General features: G+C 43.7%; 1 protein-coding gene and 2 pseudogenes across 6 annotated transcripts in view; 1 reads left to right on the forward strand and 2 right to left on the reverse strand.

Moving 5' to 3' along the window:
- Window positions 1-17,721, reverse strand: part of UBAP2 (ubiquitin associated protein 2) — a 163,385-nt gene that overhangs the window by 107,749 nt on the left and 37,915 nt on the right. For 5 of the 6 annotated variants that reach the window (XM_074394978.1, XM_074394977.1, XM_074394979.1 and 2 more), the window contains one exon: window positions 1,089-1,226. The exons of the other annotated variant lie outside the window; for it this stretch is intronic. In XM_074394978.1, coding sequence (XP_074251079.1) covers window positions 1,089-1,226 — 138 coding nt within the window. The remainder of the gene's footprint in view (window positions 1-1,088; window positions 1,227-17,721) is intronic. 6 annotated transcript variants of the gene reach the window in all.
- LOC120366479 (U7 small nuclear RNA) lies at window positions 5,028-5,068 on the reverse strand (annotated as a pseudogene).
- On the forward strand, window positions 14,623-15,075 carry LOC141583747 (interferon-induced transmembrane protein 3 pseudogene; annotated as a pseudogene).

Consider the following 17,721-nt stretch of genomic DNA (forward strand, 5'->3'; position numbering starts at 1 on the left):
CTCAAGCAATCCTCTTGCCTCAACCTCTAAAAGGCAGGAGCCACTATGCCCAGCAAGAGCAGCTTTTAAAAATCTGTTGTAATTCAGGTATTTTACTACTTCAGACTATTAGTTCTCCATCTACCTTGGATTTTCATGTTTCATTCCAAGGATACAATAGAAGGGAGAAGAGAGAGAGATGATGATGAACCAGTGGGGAAGGAGGAGGAAGAAAAGCAGAGGAGGGCAAGAGGAGGAGGAGGAGGAGGAGGAAGGAAGAGGAGGAGGAGGAGGAGGGAGGAAGAGGAGGAGGAGGAGGAGGAGGAGGAGGAGGAGGAGGAGGGGGGGGAGGAGGAGGAGGAGGGGGGGAGGAGGAGAAGGAGGAGGAGGAGGAGGAGGGAGGAGGAGGAGGGAGGAGGAGGAGGGAGGAGGAGGGAGGAGGAGGAGGAGGGAGGAGGAGGAGGAGGGAGGAGGAGGAGGAGGGAGGAGGAGGAGGAGGAGGAGGGAGGAGGGAGGAGGAGGAGGGAGGAGGAGGGGGAGGGAGGAGGAGGAGGGGGAGGGGGAGGGGGGAGGGGGAGGAGGAGGTCGTGGCAGCGGCAGCCTAGTAGCTAAGAGGTACCTGGAAAAGGTACAATGCCTCTTTCCTTACTATTCTCCATTACCTACTTTTTATTTTTTTATTTATTAATTATTTATTCTTAGGAAGGAGTCTTGCTCTGTCTCCCAGGCTGAAGTGCAGCGGCGTCGCCTTAAAACACTGCAACCTCCACCTCCCAGGTTCCAGCTATTCTCCTGCCTTAGACCCTGAGTAACTGAGATTACAGGTGCAAACCACCACACCCATCTAATTTTCGTATTTTGTTAGTAGAGGCAGGGTTTCACGATGTTGGCCAGGCTGGTCTCAAACTCCTGACCTCAAGTGATCCACCAGCCTTGGCCTCCCAAAGTGCTGGATTACAGGCGTGAGCCACCACACCAGCCATTACCTACTTTTTAAACACAGGGTCCAAAATCCTGAATTTTCTGACAAAGAAAAACATTAAATCATAAGCTCTACCTTAATATTCTTAATTCTAAACAAGGCAAACAAGAGTTCCACAAAAACTTACCTGTACCACTTGTTTCTGTGGTTGTATTGACTGTGCTGAAATCTGTGGTTTTTCCCGAGCACCACGACAATTGTCACTGCTCATTGAAGTCATCATATACAGTATATACAAAATAATGTTATGTACAAAATAGAAAATCTGAAAAAAAGTAGGGATAGTAAGCAAAACAATCACAGTAAAAGACAAGTGTGTACTTCAGAGAACACAAGGACACTTAAAATAAAAAATAAAAGCTCTCTGGAATACAAATTCTCAAGAAGCAGTCCTTGAGGATTTTTACATGTTGGTGGTAACTGTTAAACCAATTTGACAGGCCAGGCAAGGTCGCTCACGCCTGTAATCTCAGCACTTTGGGAGACCGAGGCGGGTGGATCATGAGGTCAAGAGATCAAGACCATCCTGGTCAACATGGTAAAACCCAGTCTCTACTAAAAATACAAAAATTAGCTGGGCATGGTGGCGCATGCCTGTAGTCCCAGCTACTCAGGAGGCTGAGGCAGGAGAATTGCTTGAACCCAGGAGGCGGAGGCTGCAGTGAGCCAAGATCGCGCCATTGCACTCCAGCCTGGGTAACAACAGCGAAAACCGTCTCAAAAAAAAAAAAAAAAAATTAAACCAATTTGACTAATGCAATCTAAAAGTCTATAGTAGGCCAGGCATGTTGGCTTATACCTGTGATCCCAGCACTTTGGGAGGCTGAGACAGGCAGATCACAAGGTCAGAAGATCAAGACCATCCTGGCTAACAAGGCAAAATCCCATCTGTACTAAAAATACAAAAAAATTAGTCAGGTGTGGTGGCACGAGCCTGTAGTCCCAGCTACTCAGGAGGCTGAGGCAGGAGAATTGCTTGAACCTGGGAGGTGGAGGGTGCAGTGAACCGAGATCATGCCACTGTGCCCTGGGTGACAGAGCAAGACTGTCTTTAAAATAAAATAGGAGAGAGATCCAAGATGGCCGATTAGCAGCAGCTCAGGATTGCAGCTCCCAGTGAAGGCGCAGGGAGTGAGTGGATGCCAGACTTCCAGACGAATTTTTGTTGCCCACGGACCAGGAGATTCCCAACGGAGGAGCCCCACGGGTCGTCGGCACAACTCTTTTGGCCACCACAGCTGGTTTGCCGGGGCCCCAGGATGGCGGTTCTCAGTGCAGAGTATGCAAGACTGGGTGCCCTTTTAGTTGGCGTTTGGAGCTCCAGGAAGGCAGAGTCACCCATTCAGCTGACTGAAAAGGGGACTGAAGCCGGAAGCCAGACCAGGAGATTCCCAGGTAGAAAAGTGCCAGGAATCTCAGTGCCGCTGTTTCAGTCGGCGCGGTCGCCACACTGGAAATTGCATAGTCCCGGCGCCCTTTTGGCGGGCAACTGGGGCACCTGAGAGAGAATTGACCGTTCAATTAGAAAAAGAAAAAAAGGGGGCTCCGAGGCGGGGAGCCAGGTGATGGGGCTCAGCTGGTCCCACCGCCACAAAAAAAACAGCAATTGGAAACGCTGACATGAGAGTTTCACCAGAAGCACAGCTGAACCCAGGAAGGTCCAGCTCCGTGAGGGAGGGGCGTCCGCCGAAGGAAAACAAAGAAACAGAAATAAAATCACCAACAAGCTGGATGTCCACTCAGAGACCCAAACTGAAAGTCAGCAATTACAAAGACAACAGGTGGATAAATCCACAAAGATGGATGGGAAGAAACCAGTGCAAAAAGGCTGAAAACACCCAAAATCAAAATGCCTCTCCTCCTTCAGGGGATCGCAGCTCCTCATCAGCAAGACAACAAGGCCTGATGGAGAATGAGTATGATGAACTGACAGAACCAGGCTTCAGAAGGTGGATAATCAGAAACTTCTGTGAGCTAAAAGAACATGTTCTAAACCAATGCAAAGAAACTAAGAACCTTGAAAAAGGGTTTGACTAAATGCTAATGCGAATACACAATTTAGAGAGGAATATAAGTGAATTAACGGAGCTGAAAAACACAGTACGAGAACTTCGCGAAGTACGCACAAGTTTTAACAGTCAAATTGACCAAGCAGAAGAAAGGATATCAGAGATCGAAGACCAACTCAATGAAATAAAACGAGAAGACAAGATTAGAGAAAAAAGAGTAAAAAGAAATGAGCAAAGTCTCCAAGAAATATTGGACTACGTGAAAAGACCTAATCTACGTTTGATAGGTATACCTGAATGTGACGAAGAGAATGAATCCAAGGTGGAAAATATTCTTCAGGATATTATCCAGGAAAACTTTCCCAACCTAGCAAGGCAGAACAATATTCAACTCCAGGTAATACAGAGACCACCACAAAGATACTCCACAAGAAGAGCAACCCCAAGGCACATAATCGTCAGATTCACCAGGGTTGAAATGAAGGAGCAAATGCTAAGGGCAGCCAGAGACAAAGGTCAGGTTACCCACAAAGGGAAGCCTGTCAGACTCACAGCAGATCTCTCAGCAGAAACCCTAACAAGCCAGAAAAGAGTAGGGGCCAATATTCAACATCCTTAAAGAAAACAACTTTCAACCCAGAATTTCATATCCAGCCAAACTAAGCTTCATAAGTGAAGGAAAAATAAAATCCTTTGCGAACAAGCAAGCACTCAGAGATTTCATCACCACCAGGCCTGCTTTACAAGAGCTTCTGAAAGAAGCACTACACATAGAACAACCAGTATCAGCCATTCCAAAAATATACCAAAAGGTAAAGAGCATCAACATAATGAAGAATCTACATTAACTAATGGGCAAAACAGTCAGCTAGCATTAAATGGCAGTATTAAACTCAAATATATTAATATTAATCCTAAATCTAAATCGACTATATGTCCCAATCAAAAGACACAGACTGGCAAATTGGATAAAAAGCCAAAACCCATTGGTATGCTGCATCCAGACCCATCTCACATGCAAGGATATACAAAGATTCAAAACAAAGGGAGGGAGGAAGATTTACCAACCAAATGGAGAGAAAAAAACATTAAAAAAAAAAAAAAGCACAAGTTGGAATTCTTGCCTCTGATAAAATAGACTTTAAAGCAACAAAGATCAAAAGAGGCAAAGAAGGACATTACACAACGGTAAAAGGATCAATGCAACAAGAAGAGCTAACGATCCTAAATATATACGCACCCAATACAGGAGCACCCGGATACATAAGGCAAGTTCTTAATGACTTATAAAGAGACTCCCATACAATAATAGTGGAAGACTTTAACATCACATTGTCAATATTAGATAGATCAACAAGACAGAAAGTTAACAAGGATATTCAGGACTCAAACTCAGACCTGGAACAAGTAAACTTAATAGACATTTACAGAACTCTCCACCCCAAATTCACAAAACATACATTCTTCTCAGTAGCACATCACATTTACTCTGAAAGTGACTACATAACTGGAAGTAAATAACTCCTCAGTAATTGCACAGCACTTCACAGGTTTAAATGAAATACTGGTTGGCTACTTGTTTGTTATTTTCCTCCCTTATTCCTTCCTGTCTCCATTGTTAAGCACAATTATTGGCATAAAAGAGGTTTTGAATACCCATTTTTAGACTGCATTCTAGCCTGGGCAATAGAGCAAGATTCCCATTCTCTCTCCCTCCTTCTCTTTTTTTTTTTTTTTTTTTCCCATTAAAAACAGAAAACCGCCGGGCGCGGTGGCTCAGCCTGTAATCCCAGCACTTTGGGAGGCCGAGGCGGGTGGATCACAAGGTTGAGAGATCGAGACCATCCTGGTCAACATAGTGAAACCCAGTCTCTACTAAAAATACAAAAAACTAGCTGGGCGTGGTGGCGCCTGCCTGTAATCCCAGCTACTTAGGAGGCTGAGGCAGGAGAATTGCCTGAGCCCAGGAGGCGGAGGTTGCGGTGAGCCGAGATTGCGCCATTGCACTCCAGCCTAGGTAATGAGAGCGAAACTCCATCTCAAAAAAAAAAAAAAACAGGAAACTTGCTAGGCAAATTCTAAAAGAGCTGTAACACTGTAATTGTTTTTTTAATTTTAAAAACACAAAGTATTAGCTAGGATATACAAAAACTACAACCCTTGTCCACTGCTGATGGGAATATAAAATGGTGCAGTCACCATGAAAAGTATGGTGGTTCCTTAAAAATATCAAAAACAGAATTACCATATGATCCAGTAATTCCACTTCTGGGTAGGCACCAAAAACACTTCAAAGCAGGGTCTCCAAGAGATACGTGTATTTCCAAGTTCAAAGTGCCATTATTCATAATAGCCAAAAAGTGGAAGATTCCTAAGTGTACATCAATGAATGAATGGATAAGTAAAATGTGACATATACACCCAATGGAAAATTTTTCAGCCTTAAGAAGGGAAGAGATTCTAATACATGCTATCACATGGATGCACCTCAAAGACATTATGCTAAGTGAAATAAACCAGTCAAAAAAGAACAAAAGGGCACAGTGGCTCACACCTGTAATCCCAGCACTTTGGAGGATTAGGCAGGCAAACCACGAGGTAAGGTGTTCAAGACCAGCTTAGCCAACATGGTGAAACCGTATCTGTACTAAAAATATAAAAATTAGCCAAACACGGTGGCACGCACCTTTAATCCCAGCTACTCAGGAATCTAAAGCAGGAGAACTGCTTGAACCCAGGAGGCGGATGCTGCAGTGAGCTAAGGTAGCACCACTGTACTCCAGCCTGGGCGACAGAGTGAGACTCCCCATCCAGTGGGGAGGTGGGGAGGGAAGGGACAAATACTCTATGACTCTACTTATACAAGTTACTTAGAATAGTCAAATTCATAGAAACAAGCAGAATGGTAGGTACCAGGGGCTGAGGGTAGGGGAAGAATGGGGGGTTACTGTGTCATGGGTATGGAGTTTGTTTGGGAGGATAAAAAAGTTCAGAAGCCAGGCGCGGTGGCTCAAGCCTGTAATCCCAGCACTTTGGGAGGCCGAGGCAGGTGGATCACAAGGTCAAGAGATAGAGACCATCCTGGTCAACATGGTGAAACCCCGTCTCTACTAAAAATACAAAAAAATCAACTGGGCATGGTGGCGCGTGCCTGTAATCCCAGCTACTTGGGAGGTTGAGGCAGGAGAATTGCCTGAACCTAGGAGGTGAAGGTTGCAGTGAGCCGAGATGGCGCCATTGCACTCCAGCCTGGGTAACAACAGCGAAGCTCCGGCTCAAAAAAAAAAAAAAAAAAAAAGTTCAGAAGATGGATGGCAATGATGGTTGTACGACAATAATTTTGCTATTTGTAAATGTACTTAATGCCACAGAACTATATACTTAATAATGATTATAATGATAAACTTTATGTTATGTACATTTTACCCCCCACATCCACCCCACCCCAACACACAGAAAAACATGTAACAATGCCTTAAAAGTTAAATTTCCAAAATGGAATTCTCCACACAGGAAATATACCCATCAATCAGAAACAAACTGTTTTCCCATATGCAAACAATTCCTCTCTTGGGAAGCTCCTAGAACCAAAAACAAATGTGCAATCCAATCAAGAAGCTATGCACAAGCCGGGCGCGGTGGCTCAAGCCTGTTATCCCAGCACTTTGGGAGGCTGAGGCGGGTGGATCACAAGGTCAAGAGATTGAGACCATCCTGGTCAACATGGTGAAACACCGTCTCTACTAAAGATACAAAAAAATTAGCTGGGCATGGTGGCACGGGCTGAGATTATCCCACTGCCTGGGCAACAGAGGAAGGCTTCATCTCAAACAAACAAAAAAAAAAACTTAAGAGTTAAACACACATATTTAGTAGTCTAGGCCTACACAGGGTCAGGATCATCAATTAATATTACTGGCTTGCACCTCCACATCTGTCCCACTGGAAGGTCTTCACTGCAATAACACACATGGAGCTATCATCTCCTATTATAATAATGTAGAACCAATTATTATTATTACTACTATTTTGGAGACAGAGTCTCACTCCATCACCCAGGCTGGAATACAATGAATGGTGCAATCTCAGCTCACTGCAACCTCCACCTTCCAGATTCAAGCGATTCTCCTGCCTCAGCCACCTGAGTAGCTGAGACTACAGGCACGCGTCACCATGCCCGGGTAATTTTTTGTATTTTTAGTAGAGATGGGGTTTCACCATGTTGGCCAGGCTGGTCTCAAACTCCCAACCTCAGGTGATCCACCAGCCTCGGCCTCCCAAACTGCTCGGATTACAAGAGTAAGCCACCATGCTGGTCCAGAGCCAATGATTTTTAATAATACATGGAGGCTGGGCGCGGTGGCTCAAGCCTGTAATCCCAGCACTTTGGGAGGCCGAGGCGGGTGGATCACAAGGTCGAGAGATCGAGACCATCCCGGTCAACATGGTGAAACCCCGTCTCTACTAAAAATACAAAAAATTAGCTGGGCATGGTGGCGTGTGCCTGTAATCCCAGCTACTCAGGAGGCTGAGGCAGGAGAATTGCCTGAACCCAGGAGGCGGAGGTTGCGGTGAGCCGAGATCGCGCCATTGCATTCCAGCCTGGGTAACAAGAGCGAAACTCCGTCTCAAAAAAAAAAAATAATAATAATAATAATAATAATAATAATACATGGAATTCTGTTTTCTAGAACAGTCAGTTATAGACACCCAAAAACAAGCATTCCCATGACAGGGAACAATATTCCACTATTTACAAATAGTGAAATATTGTGTAAATAAATAATGAGTAAATCTTATACATTTCAGGTTAATAAAATGACATAACATTTCCACATATTTTAGATCTGTGCATCATAAAATTAAAATAGAGGAGAGTAACCATAAGTCATAGTAATTCAGGCACCAAAGAAAATTGTGTCCCTGAAACCTATTTTAGCTAGAGAAAGTCTGACAAGCATTTTTCTGTGTTAGCTGCAATAATATTAACTTATTTTTTCAATAGCTTTATTAACTGGATTGCTAAATAAAGGCCACAGACATATTATTGTGCTGCCTTTTACATTATAACCACCACCAATTAACTAGAATTTCTCACAGGCTCAATACGTTGGTTTAAAACTTTTTACTGTATTTGACTCTGCCTCTCCACTCAGTATGAATACACATTTTGTATCTTTTTTTAGTTTAACAACTTTAGAATTTTGTTGGTTTGGGTTTATCATTTTGGTTGTATTATAGAGAACAAGGTTAATTATTTTGCCATGATTCCATTTATTTTTAGAGCGTTCTCTCAGATATGAATAAATGCACATAAATACACTGTTTTAAAATTGTGATGAATTTACACAAATGTAATCCATATTTGCGCATCTGAGAAAGGATCCATTTGATTATTTTTAAAATCACCTTCAGGCCAGGCACAGTGGCTCATGCCTGTGATCCCAACACTTTGGGGGGCTGAGGCAGGAAGATCACCCAAGGCTGGCAGATCACCTGAGGTCAGGAGTTCAAAACTAGCCTGGCCAACATGGTGAAAGCCCACCTATACTAAAAATTCAAAAATTGGCCGGGCGCGGTGGCTCAAGCCGGTAATCCCAGCACTTTGGGAGGCCGAGGCGGGTGGGTCACGAGGTCAAGAGATCGAGACCATCCTGGTCAACATGGTGAAACCCCGTCTCTACTAAAAATACTAAAAATTAGCTGGGCATGGTGGCGTGTGCCTGTAATCCCAGCTACTCAGGAGGCTGAGGCAGGAGAATTGCCTGAACCCAGGAGGCGGAGGTTGCGGTGAGCCGAGATCGCGCCATTGCACTCCAGCCTGGGCAACAAGAGCGAAACTCCGTCTCAAAAAAGAAAAAAAAAAAAAAAAAAATCAAAAATTAGCCTGGCATGGTGGTGCACCTCAGTAGTTCCAAATACTTGGAATGCTGAGGCAGGAGAATTGCTTGAACCTGCAAGGAGGTGGTTGCAATGAGCCAAGATCCCGCCACTGCACTCCAGCCTGTGCAATGGAGCAAGACTCTGTCTAAAAAAATTAAAATAAATCACCTTCAGCACTAATACTCTGTAATCCCATCTTAACTACCTAAAGTGAAGCATCCAAGCTGGGCACGATGGTGTGCACCTGTATAGTCACAGCTACTGAGGAAGATGAGGCAGGAAGATCACTTGAAACCACAGTTCAAGTCCAGGCTAGGCAACACAGCAAGACCCTATCTTTTTTTTTTTTTTTTTTTTTTTTCAAGACAAAGTCTCACTCTGCTGCCTGGACTGGAGTGCAGTGCCATGATCTAGGCCCAGCAACTTTCACCTCCCAGGTTCAAGTGATTTTCCTGCCTCAGCCACCCAAGTAGCTGGGACTACAGGCATGCATCACCACTCGCAGCTAATTTTTTTGTATTTTTAGTAGAGATGGTATTCCACCATGTTGGCCAGGCTGGTCTTGAACTCCTGACCTCAAGTGATCCACAGGCCTCAGCCTCCAAAGTGTTGCGATTACAGGCGTGAGCCATCATGCCCTGCCCTCTATCTCTTTAAATAAATATATTTTAAGAAAAGAGACTGGGTATGGTGGCTGACACTTGTAATCCCAGCACTTTGGGAGGCCAAAAGAAAAAAAAGAATAAAATAGAATTAAGTATATAATCAAAAGCTGACTGGTTTAGTGGTGTTCCTACAGTAAAACCTTTTTAAGAAGTCAGTAGTTTAATCATAGATTTCCAGTTCTGTTGACTGGTATATCTGATCTTTTTCCTATTTATTCTTCAATGACACCATTTATGAAAATAATCGGCCAGGTGTGGTGGCTGATGCCTGTAATCCCAGCACTTTGGGAGGCCAAGGTGGGCAGATCATGAGGTCAGGAGCTTGAGACCAGCCTGGCCAACATGGTAAAACCCTAAAAATACAAAAATTAACTGGAAGTGGTGGCGGGCACCTGTAATCCCAGCTACTCAGGAGGCTAAGGCAGAAGAATGGCTTGAAACCCAGGGGGTAGAAGTTGCAGTGAGCCAAGATCCTGTCACTGTACTTCCAGCCTGGGCAACAGGGCGAGACTCCATATAAAAGAAAAAAGAAAAAGAAAAACAAAATACTCTAGGTGAAATAACAAAATGAGATTTTCTCCTTAAAGGAGTGCCATCTGGTTACGAAAACTGGCATGTACAAAAGGAATATACTTAACCCATGTTCCATGGACGTGAAATTTTGGATTTACAGAAAAATGACTTTTACTCTTTACAGCCTCCCTATTATAACCAAACATTTTGGTATATGTACATGAATTCTCACTTCTCAAGGAAGAAAACTGTAACTCCTTAGTATAACAAAAACTTTAAAAACGTTACTGGTCCATGTTCACAGTATCAACATTAAGACTAACTCCTTACAACCATCAATTCTTAATATAAAATATTCCATAATGACTATGTAATTAGGCTATAAATAATGGTCCCAGCTGCATGGCTAAACCAGAGTAATTGCTTTGTGAAACACGAAAACTACAGGGCTTACTTTAAATATTGTTTAGAAATAGTTTTTAATTAAGACTTACTGCTAGCCGGGGGCGGTGGCTCAAGCCTGTAATTCCAGCACTTTGGGAGGCCGAGGCGGGTGGATCACGAGGTCAAGAGATCGAGACCATGCTGGTCAACATGGTGAAACCCCATCTCTACTAACAATACAAAAAAATTAGCTGGGCATGGTGGCACGTGCCTGTAATCCCAGCTACTCAGGAGGCTGAGGCAGGAGAATTGCCTGAACCCAGGAGGCGGAGGTTGCAGTGAGCCGAGATCACATCATTGCACTCCAGCCTGGGTAACAAGAGTGAAACTCCGTCTCAAAAAAAAAAAAAGACTTACTGCTCTGGGTTATATATTCATAAATTGTTACTACAAAGACCTCTAGCTTAAAAATAGCAAATACATTCTTCGAAAAATAAAAATAATGATAAAGGCCTAAGGACATGCAAGAATGCATTTTTAAATACATTCAGATTAGCTTGTCTTCTGTCAATTGTGCCTCTCCAATATATCACTGAAATGTCACAATAGCTAAATTCCTTTTCATAAAAAATGTCTTAATATCGAAGATGTCTGACAAAAAAATTTCCAGAGATGAAACAGGTTTTGCAGAGCAAGCACAGGGGATGGGGGGATGTGACTGAAATCTTCTGGAAAAACAGGGCTCAGAAAATATAACTTTTAATAGGATGCATGAGTCAACAGATAAATCTTCTCATATTAATTTTACATTAAACTTCTGATAAGGCCAGGAGTGGTGGCTCATGCTTGTAATCCCAACATTTTGGGAGGCTGAGGTGAGTGGATCACTTGAGGTAAAGAGTTCAAGACCAGCTTGGCCAACATGGTGAAACCCTGTCTCTATTAATACTACAAAAATTAGCTGGGTGTGGTAGCACGCGCCTGTAATCTCAGCTACTTGGGAGCCTAAGGGAGGAGAATTACTTGAACCCGGGAGGCAGAGGTTGGTTGCAGGGAACTGAGATCGCACCCCTATACTCCAGCCTGGGTGACAGAGCAAGGCAAGACTCCGTCTCAAAAAAAAAAAAAAAGATCTGATAATTGTGAATCCATTAATCAAGGTAAAACCATAAGTTACCAAAATATTCTTCAAGACCCTTAAAAATTGTTATCACCATTGAACTGTAAAAATGACTAAGACATGGAAACTAGACTGTAAAAATCAACATCTTCAACAACATACTGTCATGAGGAAATTCTATGTCCTCCTTTTCTGGGAAATAGAGCTGTGTGCAGTAAACAGGAATGCTTCTACAACAAGTACCCAGTTGCCAGACCATAGGAATTCAGTGTACACTTGTGTTCTATCCTCTGTCACTTTCCACCCCCAAGAGTTCCACTACACTGGAACAGCTTCCAAGAGAATTCTCAGAATAGAAACAGACAAGAGCAAAAGATTCTAAAAATAATCCAGTAAAAACTCAAACATACATATCTCAGGTGCTTGAGGGGCAGGAAGTACCAGGTTTACTTCAATCTATCCAACCAAATTTTGAACCCCGTATTCATCTCACCTCATTCAAAGTGAATTAAAGATGTGATAGATTTTACGCAGGTAAAGAACTACTGCTACATTTTTAACTTCTTTAGAAAAAAAGCAGCAAAGTACAGTATAAAGCTTCCTATAAACAGATTAAAGTGAAAAAATTATCTAAAAATATGAGAAAAGAAAGTCTCCTACAGAATAAACCAACTTGATTAAACTACGAAGATATTCTCTATACAAGAAATATTTTTAGAAAAAAGTTTTAACTCCCTAAAAAGTTTTGTTTTTTGGGTGTTTTTTGTTTTTTGGGTAGAGGCAGGGTTTCCCCATATTTGCATGGGCTGGTCTCAAACTCCTAGGCTCAGAAGATCCTCCTACCTTGGCCTTCCAAAGTACTGGGATAACAGGCATGAGCCGCCATTCCCTGCCTAACTGCTATTGTTTTCAAGGACTGTTTTGAAGATAAGATTCTGCAGTCAAACAGCCACATTTTCTTTTTTTTCTTTTTTTTCTTTTTTTTTTTTGAGACGGAGTTTCGCTCGTTACCCAGGCTGGAGTACAATGACGCAATCTCGGCTCACCGCAACCTCCGCCTCCTGGGTTCAGGCAATTCTCCTGCCTCAGCCTCCTGAGTAGCTGGCACTACAGGTACGTGCCACCATGCCCAGCTAATTTTTTGTGTTTTTAGTAGAGACGGGGTTTCATCAGGTTGACCAGGACGGTCTCGATCTCTTGACCACCTCGTGATCCACCCGCCTCAGCCTCCCAAAGTGCTGGGATTACAGGCTTGAGCCACCGCATCCGGCACTTTTTCTTTTTTTTTTGAGACGGAGTTTTTCGCTCATTACCCAGGCTGGAGTGCAATGGCATGATCTCGGCTCACCGCAACCTCCGCCTCCTGGGTTCAGGCAATTCTCCTGCCTCAGCCTCCTAAGGAGCTGGGATTACAGGCATGCGCCACCATGCCCAGCTAATTTTTTGTATTTTTAGTAGAGACGGGGTTTCACCTTGTTGACCAGGATGGTCTCGATCTCTTGACCTCGTGATCCACCCACCTCGGCCTCCCAAAGTGCTGGGATTACAGGCTTGAGCCACCGCACCCAGCCAAACAGCCGCATTTTCAAGTGATCTCAATACAGACTTAACTGAAAATGGCTGACTTAACAATCACCAGCATTTGTTAAAGCTTAAATAAGCATAAATCCATCCAACTTTAAGGCATACAAAAAACACTGTCAGGTAAAACTTTTCTAAGTAGTATGTAATATATCCTAAATGAAAAGCAAGAACACATTTTATCATTCTGAAAAGTTAAAGAACACTTGCTGACAACATACTGAGAAGAGGGAAGATTTCAATAGCTGTTTAATAAAATTTTGAATAGATAATTAAATCCCAAACTACATACATACACTGCATATATTCAGGATAGCATCACAAAGCGTTGATTAGAAGGTAGTTCTAAAACCAGGATGCTGACAAAGAAACAAATTTACATTCCAGGAACAGAAATATTAATTTTTTTTTCCAAACCAAATTAGTTCAGATGACATGAATTACATAATGGGCTAAGGATACACAACTACTAAAAACAGGATACACAATTTATGTTGAAGAACCAAGTCTTCATCAAGAAATGCCTAGAGATGTTGCTCACTCAGTCACAAGACCACTGGTGCAGGGTCTATCTTAAGCTGGCAAGGATGGGTCCAAGGTCATTATCTATATATGTCCACTCATCCCCAAAGTCTAAAACCAGTAAGTAATGATAATAATAATAGCAGAAAACACATACCATTTACTAAAACACTTTAGACACCATTCTAAGCACTTTATATGTATAGTATTAAGTTACTAATCTTTCCAGCCCTATAGAGTACACATTACTACTACTCCCATTTTACAGAGAGGAAACTAAGATACACAGAGTCACAGCTAATAAGTGGTGAACGTAATATTCAAACCCAGGACTTCTGGCTCTACACTGTGTGCTCTTATGCTATGTTGCAAGGCTAACCGTTCAGTCACGGATAAGTAATAGTCTCCAACTTGGCTTCCTCTTCGATACAAGAGCATAATTACTGTTGCCATCACCTGCAAAGCTTGTGCGTGATGACAAAGATGTGGTCTAGACCAGATCTCACCTAACTTCTCAGACTTTCAGATACACCCATAGGTTCTATACTGGTATGCTTCTGTGACCACTTCTGTTTTATTTTTGTTTAATTTCTAATCTGATTCCTGCTTTTTCTACTCAGAAAATACTCAATATTCTCAACCTTTTCTGCAGAGAAAATTCATTTATTCATACCTGCAGAAGACAAAATTAACTTAGATTAAGAATTTGAGGCCAAGGCTGGGTATGGTGGCTCACACCTGTAATGCCAGAACTTTAGGAGGCTGAGGTAAGAGGATCACTTGAGGTCAGCAGTTTGAGATGAGCCTGGCCAACATGGTGAAACCCTGTCTCTACTAAAAAATACAAAAATTAGCTGGGTGTGGGGATGTATGCCTGTAATCCCAGCTACTCGGGAGGCTGAGGCAGGAGAATCCACTTGAATTTATTTATTTAAGAATAAATAGAATGGGGAAGGGGAGGGCCCACTGAGAAGCATCCCAGCAACCCCACCACAGCCGGTCTTCCCGGACACCATGAACCACACTGCCCAAACCTTCTTCACTCCCGCCAGCACCGACCGTCCCCCAAACTATGAGATGCTGAAGGAGGAGCATGAGGTGGCTGCACTGGGGGTGACCCACAACCCTGCACCCCCGACATCCACTGTGATCCACATCCGAAGCGAGGCCTCCGTGCCTGACCACGTCATCTGGTCCCTGTTCAACACCCTGTTCATGAACTCCTGCTGCCTGGGCTTCATAGCATTTGCCTACTCTGTGAAGTCTAGGGACAGGAAGAGGGTTGGCAACCTGACCGGGACCCAGGCCTACGCCTCCACCACCAAGTGCCTAAACATCTGGGCCCTGATTTTGGGCATCATCATGACCATTCTGATGATCATCATCCCAATCCTGATTCTGCAAGCCTATCAGTAGATCCAGAGGAATCATCCGGGCCAGGGGCTCTGCCCGTGACCTGTCTGTCTCCCTTGTACTCCAGCTTCCATCCCTCGCCCTGCCCCCAGCCCATCCTTTATCAGTCCTTCACCCTCACACACTTTTCTACAGTGGTTCAATAAAGTGCACGTGCTCCTGAAAAAAAAAAAAAAGAATAAATAAAAGAATCTGTCCTGGCACAGTGGCTCATGCCTGTAATCACAACACTTTCGGAGGCCAAGATAGGGAGGATCACTTGAGTCCAGGAGTTCAAACCCAGCTCAGGCAACACAGTGAGAAGCCATCTCTATTATTTAAAAAAATAAAAAATAAAATAAAAATTTAAAAATCTCAAATAAGGCCAAGCACAGTGATTCACGCCTGTAATCCTAGCCCTTTGGGAGGCCGAGGTGGGTGGATCACCTGAGGTCAGGAGTTCAAGACCAGCCTGGCCATCATGGTCAAACCCCATCTTAAAAAAATAAATAGGCCGGGTGCAGTGGCTCAAGCCTGTAATCCCAGCACTTTGGGAGACCGAGGCGGGTGGATCACGAGGTCAAAAGATCGAGACCATCCTGGTCAACATGGTGAAACCCCATCTCTACTAAAAATATAAAAAATTAGCTGGGCATGGTGGCACGTGCCTGTAATCCCAGCTCCTCGGGAGGCTGAGGCAGGAGAATTGTCTGAACCCAGGAGGCGGAGGTTGCAGTGAGCCGAGATCGCGCGATTGCACTCCAGCCTGGGTAACAAGAGCGAAACTCCGTATCAAAAAATAAATAAATAAATAAAAATAAAATAAAATAAAATAAAAATCTCAAATAAATTAGAAGGCCCATAACAGGCCACCAAGACAAAGTCTACACAGACAATCAAGGAGAGAATAAGGTTGCTAGAGTGCCAAGAAACTCAACTATGAGATCCAGTTCCATGCAGCTCAACTGCTTGTACCCAGCATGCCAGAAGCTAAACAAGCTGATACTTTTATTCTCCACAGCTGTTAAGGGCAGGGTCAGGACTCTAGCAGCTGATGGACAAGGCTGAATTCCCCTACACCCACACTTGGCTGACAGAAGAACCACAAAGTTATCTGCTGTTCCATGGATATAACCTGTCCATAGAAAGGGTAAGTGCTGGTGAACTAAAACACTATGGGATGTCAAAATTTATTTGATATCACAATTCTCTTTCTGGTTACCTAAGGTCAAGAAGGGAAAGGTTTTTTGTTTTTGTTTTTTTTTTTTTTGAGACAGAGTTTTGCTCTTTTTACCCAGGCTGGAGTGCAATGGCACGATCTTGGCTCACCGCAATCTCCGCCTCCTGGGTTCAGGCAATTCTCCTGCCTCAGCCTCCTGAGTAGCTGGGATTACAGGCACGCGCCACCATGCCCAGCTAATTTTTTGTATTTTTAGTAGAGATGGGGTTTCACCATGTTGACCAGGATGGTCTCGATCTCTTGACCTCGTGATCCACCCGCCTCGGCCTCCCAAAGTGCTGGGATTACAGGCTTGCGCCACTGCGCCCGGCAGGGAAAGGTATTTAAGTGCGCATCGCTGTTTTCACACATCTGTCCTATCCTATCCTGCTAACTCAGCTCTAAACCCTGTTTTTTTTTTTTTTTTTTTTTTTTTTTTGGAGACAGAGTTTTCCTCTTGTTGCCCAGGCTGTAGTATAGTGGCGCAATCTCGGCTCACCGTAACCTCCACCTCCTGGGTTCAAGCAATTCTCCTGCCTCAGCCTCCAGAGTAGCTGAGACTACAGGTGCCGCCACCATGCTCAACTAATTTTTTAATTTTTGGTAGAGATGGGGTTTTACTTACCATGTTGGCCAGGCTAGTCTCAAACTAGATCTTAGGTGATCCACCTGCCTCAGCCTCCCAAAGTGCTGAGATTATAGGCATGAGCCACTGCACCAGGCCTTAAACCCTATCTTTTACGCAGCAGGTAAATAGGATTCTTTGCCCTGGAATCTCTTGAAAAGTATGTAATTATTTATAACCAGTCTTCACCACAGCTTCCAACAGTCCTCTCTCTCCCACAAAAAGAAAAAAAAAAAAACAAAAATAAAAAAGCCTATTCAATAAAGCAGGGGTCCCCAGGCTGGGCGCAGTGGCTCATGCCTATAATCCCAGCACTTTGGGAGGCTGAGGCGGGTGGATCACAAGGTCAGGAGTTCAAGACCAGCCTGGCCAACAAGGTGAAACCCCATCTCTACAAAAAATACAAAAATTCACTGGGTGTGGTGGTGGGTATCTGTAATCCCAGCTACTTGGGAGGCTGAGGCAGAATTGCTTGACCCTGGGAGGCGGAGGCTGCAGTGATCCGAGATCACACCATTGCACTCCAGCCTGGGTGGCAAAGCAAGACTCTATCTTGGAAAAAAAAATAAAGAAATGCATACATAGGCCAGGCACAGTGGCTCATGCCTGTAATCCCAACACTTTGATAGGCTATGGCAGGAGAGTAGTGTGAGGCCAGGAGTTCAAGACCAACCTAGGAAAAGCAGGGAGACTTCATCTCTACAAAAATTTAAAAATTATCCAGGTGTGAAAAGCACACCTATGGTCCCAGCTACTTAGGAGGCTGAAGTGGGAGGATCGCTTAAGCCTGTGAGGTGGAGACTGCAATATGCCGTGATCACACCAGTGCATTCCTAGTGCAGTGCCT

This window comes from Saimiri boliviensis, chromosome 2 (genome assembly GCF_048565385.1).
Source record: "Saimiri boliviensis isolate mSaiBol1 chromosome 2, mSaiBol1.pri, whole genome shotgun sequence".
Classification (NCBI taxonomy): domain Eukaryota; kingdom Metazoa; phylum Chordata; class Mammalia; order Primates; family Cebidae; genus Saimiri; species Saimiri boliviensis.